This window comes from Myotis brandtii, unplaced genomic scaffold (assembly GCF_000412655.1).
Source record: "Myotis brandtii unplaced genomic scaffold, ASM41265v1 scaffold112, whole genome shotgun sequence".
NCBI lineage: Eukaryota > Metazoa > Chordata > Mammalia > Chiroptera > Vespertilionidae > Myotis > Myotis brandtii.
This window is the reverse complement of record NW_005353838.1, coordinates 14,600,688-14,609,604: the sequence shown is the minus strand read 5'-3', so window position 1 is coordinate 14,609,604 and position 8,917 is coordinate 14,600,688. Positions and strand designations below refer to the sequence as shown.

The following is an 8,917-nucleotide window of genomic DNA, read 5'->3' as shown; positions in this document are numbered from 1 at the left end:
GTAAGGGCAGAGGGTGGGGTGGGAACCAGGTGGAGGGGAGCTATGGGGGAAAAAAGAGGAACAACTGTAATAATCTGAACAATAAAGATTTAATTTAAAAAAAAAGAATTGTAAAAAAAACAAATAAATAAATAAAATAAAATAAAATGTCAAAAACAACAACAACAAAAAACACCAAGAGTGGACACCACAGTTAAGGTTAAGAAGCCAGGGAGCCTAAGCAAAGGACAGGAAACAGCTGGAACACTTATCAACAAGAAAACATCGACCTGAACTCTGGTGTTACATAGAAAGCTGGTTCTGAGGTAGCACCACAGAGAAAAATCTTCAAGACACACAAAAGTGTGTGCATGTGTGCACGTATACACGGAAGACAACATGTACAGTGTGACCCTATTTGTGTACATGAGTGTGTGCATGTGTGCATGTGCACAGGGAGCACAACATGCACACAGTGATCTATTAAAGGAACAGGGCAGCTTTATATGAGCACACATGTATAATCCTATATAATAAAAGGCCAGCGACCAGAACGACCGATCGACCAGTCACTATGAGGTGCATTGACCACCTCTTGGTCCCTCCCCACAGCCCGCAGGCTCCGACTTCTGGATGGCCAACGGGGAACCACGGGGGAACCAGGGTGGTTGGTGGCAGGGCGGGACTGGGGACTGGCAAGCAGGCGGAAGGCAGACCTCTTGGTCCCTCCCCCTGGCCCGCAGGCTCCAATCTGGCAAATGGAAAACCACGGGGAAGGAACCGGAGTGGGTGGCAGCGGGGCGGCACTGGAAACTGGCTAGCAGGTGGAAGAGAGCCCTGATCACAGGCTAGGCCTCGGGACCCTACCCATGCACGATTTCATGCACTGGGCCTTTAGTATATTATATTTAAGTGCACAGGGAAATGGACTAGAACAGTGGTCGGCAACTGCGGCTCGCGAGCCACATGCAGCTCTTTGGCCCCTTGAGTGTGGCTCTTCCTAAGCCTTAGGAGTACCCTAATTAAGTTAATAACAATGTACCTACCTATATAGTTTAAGTTTAAAAAATTTGTCTCTCAAAAGAAATTTCAATCGTTGTACTGTAGATATTTGGCTCTGTTGACTAATGAGTTTGCCAACCACTGGACTAGAAGAATACAACTGCTGACAGTGGTTCCCTCTCGGAAAGATTGGGAGATAGTCACCGAACATTTGCTTTTTACCATTATTCTTCTGTACTTTCGAAAAGCGCACATTCATTCACATATTACATATTTTTGAAATAATTTTAAGAAGACTGGAAAACACAACAATGTGGATAAATCTCCCAGACACAACAATGAGCAAGAGAAATCAGACATAGGGAATGCATAGGTCAAGTTCAAAGACAGCCCTATGACCTGCATCCAGGCCCTAGGGCACTGAGGGCACTGAGTCCTGGGCAGAGCAGAAAGGCCAGGCACACGCACACCCTTGTGTGGCGCATTACTGTGTGCTACACATCAGATTTTTAAGGATAAAACTGGTTGAAACACACGAAAATGCTATGCACAATAGGATGTGGTAACTGAAAGGGGCATTTTTTATTTCTACGTTTCTCATTTTACCAAATTCCCTAATACGTACTTTCTTTAAATAAAATACTTTGTTACTTAACACACACAAAGAGAACAGATTCATATAATTTTTAAAATAAGAAAACTGTGCTCATATCAGTTACCTGGAACCTACCTAAAGGTTTCCTTCCAGGTAAAATGCGGATAATCACACAGAGGCTGCTAGGGAGCACCAAGTAACCTGCACCTTCCAGAGGACTTACCCCAGAGTGGGCAGAGATGAGAGGGGAGAAGGGAGCCGGACTCCAGTGTCCACTTGGGTCTGGGTCCCTGTGACAACTTCTTGGCTTCCCGCTGGCTTTGGGGTCCTGTCTGGGGGCAGCATGTCATCAACAGCGAGCATGACATTAACCCCTGGATCTAGCAACAACAGCAGAAAAAAATGTTTTCCATTTGCAAGCAACCCTGCTGAGACAAAGCTCCTCATTTCCCAGTGACTCAAGGGCATGAGGCAACAGGAGATAACCTGATCTACTAAACTCTATCTGCCCCACGTTCAAAGCCTGTCCCAGATCCGGTCACCTCTAGCCACCTCACAGACACCCAGTCCAGGCCAGCACCCTCTGCCCACCCTGCTGTATTGCCCTGGGCCCTGCACTTGGCCAGCATGATCCCACTAACACCGCAGTTGCATCAGCCCACAGCCCTCCAAGGGCTCCACTTTGACTCGGGATAAAAGACACCATCCCTAAGATGACCACACAACCCTGTGACCTGACTCCTGCTAGCCTTCCAGAACTGCACCCAGCCCGCCCACCCACTGAGGGCAGTGAGAAGGCTGCCAGGGAGTGTGTGGGGTGCAACTCCTTGCTCCTTGTCAAGGGAAGGTGAGCACCCAGGAGGCTGCAGAGTGCCCCACTCCTTCCCCATTCAACTAGAGCTAAAGCTGCTGCCACCGCCCTGAGCTCCACGGTAGGAATCACTCAGGGCAGGAGCCGTGAGCTCTTAGTCCTCACTGGACACTAACAAAGCCTAGAGTGTGACTCGGGGCAGGTGTGGGAGTAATCTTAAACATTAAGTTAGCCCAGCCAGCATGACTCAGTGGTTGAGCATTGACTTATGAACCAGGAGGTCACAGTTCTATTCCCAGTCAGGGCACGTGCCTGGGTTGTGAACTCAATCCCCAGTGTGGGGTATGCAGGAGGCAGCTGATCAATGATTCTCTCTCATCATTGATGTTTCTATCCCTCTCTCCCTTCTCCTTTACTCTCTGAAATCAATAAAAATATATATATTTTTAAAATGTTAAAATAAAAGTACAGGGGCGTTGGTCAGTGTGGCTCAGTTGGTTAGAGCATCATCCTGTATACTGAAAGTCTGTGGGTTGAATTCTTGGTCAGGGCATATACCTAGATTGTGGGTTTGATCCCCAGTCAGGGCACCTATGGGAAGCCAAATCAATGTTTCTTTCTCACATCAATCGTTCCTCTCTCTCTCCCATCCTCTCTCTCTAAAATCAACAAGCACGTCCTCAGGTGAGAATTGAAAAAAAAATTAAAAGCACAGTGATTGCCCTGGCCAACGTTCTCAATGGTTAGAGGGCTCAATTCCTGGTCAAGGGCTCGTACCTGGGTTGCAGATCCAATCCCCGCCCTCCAGTCGGGGTGTGTGTAGAAGGCAACCAACCAATGCGTCTTTGTCACATCAATCTTTTTCTCTATCTCTCTCTCCCCTCTTTCTCCCTTTCCCCCTCCCTCCTCCCTTCCACTCTCTATAAAATCAATGAATATATCCTCAAAAAAATATCCTCACTCCTTGGGTGAGGATTTAAAAAAAAAAATGCAGTAATAAACAAGATAAAGAAATCCTACAGTGACTGTTTTACATCGGGTTAACTTGATATGCTACATCAGACCTCAAACTACATAAAGAGAACAGAGACTTATTTACAAAAGACAGTCAATTAGCTATGGCATCCTATATACAGGCCTGTGGGAACTTATGACAGGCACGTGGGGAAGTTCTGGTCCTTTCTCTGCTAACACATTAGTGGGACATACACATGTCCTGTCCCCAGGAAACACTGAAGGCCCATCAGAAACAGAGGAACACAGAATCCACACACACAATCCCCGATCTCTCCCCCTCCCACCTGACACACCCAAGCCCCAGATCCCTCCTGTCCCCAGTGGAGGTTCAGGCAGGCTCCTTGGAGGAGGCCCCAGGCTCACCCTCACCCGTGCTCCAGCCCTGCAGGGGGTCCACGGTCGTTTCCCCAGGCTCACTCCGGTTTCCCATGTCTAGGCGGCTGACCAGGTCTGGCAGTGGTAAGGAGCCCTCATTTACAAGGTCCATGCAACGGTAGAAACCAGGGATCAGGAAAGTGATGTTCTAGAAAACAAACAGCAGTGCTCAGAACAGGAGAGAATCCAGACCTGCTGCACCACCCACCATCCCTTCTGCGGGGAGGGGGAGACGGAAACAAGGTGCCCAGTCTCTGGGGTATCATTCCTCCAGGTGAGGGAGACCGAGTCATATTTCCCTGAAAGGCCTGAAATCCTCTAATGCTCAACATGGAATTCATGACTTTTTGCCTTTTTCTTGTGAAAAGAGAAAACTAACACACTCTGAAGCTAATTATTCAGATATCTACACATTTTCTGAATTTGCCCCATGTTCTCCTCAGGCCTGGGAGCCCATGTTTACAAGCTTCCTACTCCAATGTCCTGGCATAAAAGGACAAAGGGCCTCAGGCAGTAGGATATTGACCCCCCAGAATCCAGCAGGGGCCTGTGCTGCACCGACCATGGCCCCAGTGTGAGGGTCCTGGGCCCAGGACTGCAAGGACAGATACTTTCTCTGGTCTGCATGTGGCCCCGACTCCCGGGCTGCCCTTGGTCACGTGAATCCAGACATGCTCTTACCCACACACACTCTCCCTGAAGGGACCTGCTGTCCTCAACACTCCCACGAAATCCCTTGTCCAAAAATCATGCCAACTAAGTCTCCATTAACTTCAACTGAACCATGAGCCCGGGGAGGACATCACCCCTAGCCAACACCACATGGAATAGAATGGCTGTTCCACTTACAATTCAGCTCAAAGGACCGATTTATGACCAGAACACATGATTGTCACTTGGGCACTAAGTTTGAGGAGGTTTTTTGCAATAACTGGCACAGGACCACTCAGCAGTCTTGGGTAAGAAAAAAGGGGTAGTCAGCACCTCTGGAGCCTGGCCCCTGGTGTGTGGCGACTTCTACCTCCCATGTGCAAGGAACTGAGAGAAAGCTCAACCAAGAAAGAAGGTCACAGAAATACCTTCCTTTGAACAGCAGGCTTCCCCAGTAACCCCCAGGGCTGTCAGGGGAGAAGCAGACAAGCCCCTACCTGAGGGTTCAGAGCAAATGCCCACAGCTGTGACACACACCCTGGTCCAGTCTCTTAGACCAGACTCGATAGGGATGAAGCTTTGAGGCAAGAGCTCCTTCCCTCTGCTAGGGTGGCTCTGGAGATGGTCCAGAGGGTCAGAATGCTCAGTGGGGTCTAGAAAAATCAAGCAGGGAAGTGGTACCATGAGCAAGGAATCCCTCTCAGCCCGCATGCCCCCAGTGAAGCCAGCAGCCAGACTGGAAGACGTGGATGCACAGGGCCAGGGACCAATGCACACCTTCACTGTGAGACCCAGACCAGCTTCCTCACAGGGAGTGGCCAGCCATGCAGGGAGAGCCCACCTTGCCCAGGAGCTCGGTCCTCCCATAACCGAACAGCATCAGTGCAAAGCTGTGATTGATGCCATAGATGGTCCCATCCGACAGGAGGGTGATAAGGCCGCTGATGGTGGAGAACACCCAGATGGATGCCGAGTAACCTTGCTCAGGGGCCGCCTGGCCGGCTTCTGCCTCCTTGCTATTGGGCTCAGGTTTCAGCTTTAAGCTCAGAGGGAAGGTGGTACCATCCTTGGCTCTTCCGACAGACCTCTGAATCTTGAGATTCTGAAAGAAAGATGCACCACTGAACAGATGGCATCTCATCACTGAGCTCTAAGTCTCTGCTGCTTTAGATCATCTATCACATGCCTGGCATGGGGGCACCTCAACACCCAGCTCCCTACACCCTCCTCCCTCCCTCAGTCTCCCAGGGAAGGCAGGGCAGGCGGTCAGGACCCCACCTGTGGGAGAGGCTGGCCAGGTGCAGGGAGCTGCACGGAAGGGATCAGGTCTGTGATGCGTTGCCCAGCCACCTCGTTTCCACACTCATAGCCGTGCAGATGGGCAAAGACACTGTCACACAATGTGATCGTTCCCTTGGAGGAAAAGCCAGTGTTATAATAACAGCTAAATTTTTAAAATATATTTTTATTGATTTCAGAGAGGAAGGGAGAGAGAGAGAAAGATAGAAACATCAGTGATGAGAGAGAATCATTGATCAGCTGTCTCCAGCATGCCCCCTACTGGGGACCAAGCCTGCAACCTGGACACATGCCCTGACCAGGAATCAAACCATGACTTCCTGGTTCATAGGTTGACACTCAACCACTGAGCTACACTGACTGACTATAATAACAGCTTCTAACTTCACTGAACCTCAGTGACACCTTCAAGCTACTCCTCCTGCAAAAGGTACATAACAAATGGACTTCTAACAACAGGTCAGCTGGCTCCTCCTGCCACATGGACCTAAACTGTTCAATCTGGAGGCATCTGCAGAGCCCAGCACACTGCAGAAGCTCATCAGCTAGTACAATGACCACGTCCACAGCTCACATCTGCATGCTGTCTGTGTGCAGCCACCATCCTGAGGGCTTTACGTATACTATTTTATTGAAGTGTTAAAACAATCCCATGAGTGGTTACAATTATATCCTGACTTGGCAGATGAGGAAACTGAGGCATGGGGAGATAAGGTTCCTTGACCAAGAACACAATTACTAAAGGACTCAGCAGATGGGGGCAACCTCCAGAACCCTCATTGTTGCTGCCTAGACGCACATGGTAGGAACAGTGTGTGTGATGCGCTGGGGAGAAGATGTGAGGTCAAACTTGCGAAACTTACATCACTTTGGAAAGAGACCCAGGCTGAGACCCTCTCCACTGGCTCCAGCACAACCACACAGCACAGGCGGGGCTCCTGCTTCATCCTCTTCATCCACACGGACACTGGGATCCGCTCACTGCTTCGGCTCACAACGTCCACCTGTGGACAGGGACAAGCTGCACCTGCAGCCTACCCTTCCCCCATCGGCCAGGCCCGCCCCATTCCAGGCACGTGGTATTTTCAAGCTCTGCTCACCTGCCTGTACTTAGTGTAAATAAAGTACAAACAAGGTTTCTGACACTGAACTTTACAATCTGAGTGAAAGTTCTACCAAAAGAGTAGATTTTATTATCAGCGGCATCTGTAATTTCTTAAAGAAACAGACACAGTCCCTAGGACAGGTAATTTTTCCAGGGTATTAGATGCCATCTAATCTTCCAGTGCCTGAGACCCAGGGCTCAGCATCTAACATGCAGTTCAACCCATCAAAATCCGGGCTGGGCACATCCCACAAACCAGACCCCTCAACACCACCAAAAAGTAAAAACATGTTTCTCTCTCGGGAACCTGAGGTGGTGCCTACAGGTTTGCAGATGCTGTCAGGCTTGCTCCCAAATGAGCAGCGCCAGGCCAGCAGCAGTGGCTTCTGTTCCTGTGGTGTCCTCGCCGCCCCCCTGCTGCTCCCCAGGCTGCACATTCCAGCTGGCAGCAGTCCACAAGCCCGGACTCACCACTGTGCCAAACACCACGGCAGCATGGCCGTCGGCCTCCACATGCTCCTCGCTGAGCGCTTCCACCACATCGCAGTCTGGCTTCAGAAAGAACTGCGTGAGCTTCAGGCCGATGAGATCGTGGCTGCTGTACCCCAGGAGCCGGCAAGCATTGTCGTTGGCAACCAGGATCTGAGTGTGGCAGAGAGAAGACACCAGCATCACCAGCAGCATCTCTAACTCCTGGAGCAGTGAGAAGAAGGTGGCTTGGGCACCCTCAGGGGAGGGAGACCCATCCTCTCCCCACCATCTACTGTGGGCAGGCTCACACAGACGCTCTCAGGATATCCGTGTCTGACCAAGTGGAAAGGAGACTGTCCCCTGACAAGATGGGCATATCATCAAAACCAGGAGGCAGTGATGGGACATGCGCCACACTTCCAACAGTTTCAGTTCTTTGTGTATAAAAATGTGCATTCATGCCAACATATTTAGCTCAAATATTGAACAGTGTTATTTCAGTTCAGCCAACACTTCATCAAGCACAAGTAAATAATAGGTCTCATCCTCTCCGAGTCAATGTGTTTGACTGAGTCACATTTAGGTCTCCGAATTCATCTCTCTGTTGTTACATAGAAGTAAAACCAAACATTTTTCTAGTTGCCCTTAAACGCACAAATACCTCTAATTGAGATTACTGGTTGAAGGCACAGACCCCAAATCCATGGCTGCATCACAAAGCGCAGCAAATACCTCTGAAGTCTTGGCATCCACCGTGAAGATGGCCTTGTTGGGGTTGCCCGCAGGGGCCGGGAGCAGGGGCGTGGAGCACCCCGAGGACAAGCCGCGCAGCAATGAGCAGCAGGACATGCTGCCCAGGAACCCGGCTGGGTCCGCCTGCTCGGCCATGGCTGGGCACTGCACTTTCCCTGTGCAGATGTTTTGGGCAGCCAATGACGAGAGACAATAGGAGGACCATCTGTCTTCTGGAAAGAAAAGAAAAGGAAGCTTTAGAGTCCCTGGCTGCCAGGAGCTTACTTCTGAAACACACAAAGCCCACAGCCCTCACCCCCAACCCCTGCAAAATGACTAACCTATAGAGTTGATTCATATGCTAACAGTCCCGAGTCCAAGGGCTCCATAGTCAGCAGAGCTGTGTCCCTCAGAGCTCAACATTTCTGTGCAAATAACACTCTGAGGTCCCTACCCACCAGCCAGCCAAGGGGCACTCTCCCATGTACGTCATTACAGAACCCATTGCTGCCCTATCACTTGTTCCCAGAAGTTCACTAATCCAAGTACTATCTGCTGTCTCCACTCCCCGCCCTCCATTCTGCTGAACTGGTCACTCCTCACCTCCAAAAAGTTTGCTCTTGGCAATACTTCCAGTGGCTCCCCCCAGCTGCTCCCACATCCTGCAGTGCCTGCCCTCAGTACAGCACCCTGCCCCTCCCCTTCCCAGCCTCTCACCACTGCCATGGCTCAGCCTCAGAACCCCTGCTCCCCTCCTGGCTCCTGCAGCTGCCCCATCTCAGTATTGTCAGTCCCGCCCTCTAGGGCAGTGGTTCTCAACCTTGGCTGCACATTAGAATCACCTGGGAATCTTTTTAAAATCCTGATTTCTGGGCCTCAT

General features: G+C 50.4%; 1 protein-coding gene across 1 annotated transcript in view; it reads right to left on the bottom strand.

The window, feature by feature from the left end:
• Window positions 1-8,917, bottom strand: part of PASK (PAS domain containing serine/threonine kinase) — a 31,425-nt gene that overhangs the window by 17,272 nt on the left and 5,236 nt on the right. Inside the window, 7 exon segments of the mRNA XM_014546712.1 lie at window positions 1,800-1,956; window positions 3,768-3,927; window positions 5,272-5,532; window positions 5,709-5,843; window positions 6,593-6,733; window positions 7,306-7,476; window positions 8,038-8,270. Of these exon segments, the coding sequence (XP_014402198.1) occupies window positions 1,800-1,956; window positions 3,768-3,927; window positions 5,272-5,532; window positions 5,709-5,843; window positions 6,593-6,733; window positions 7,306-7,476; window positions 8,038-8,270 (1,258 nt within the window).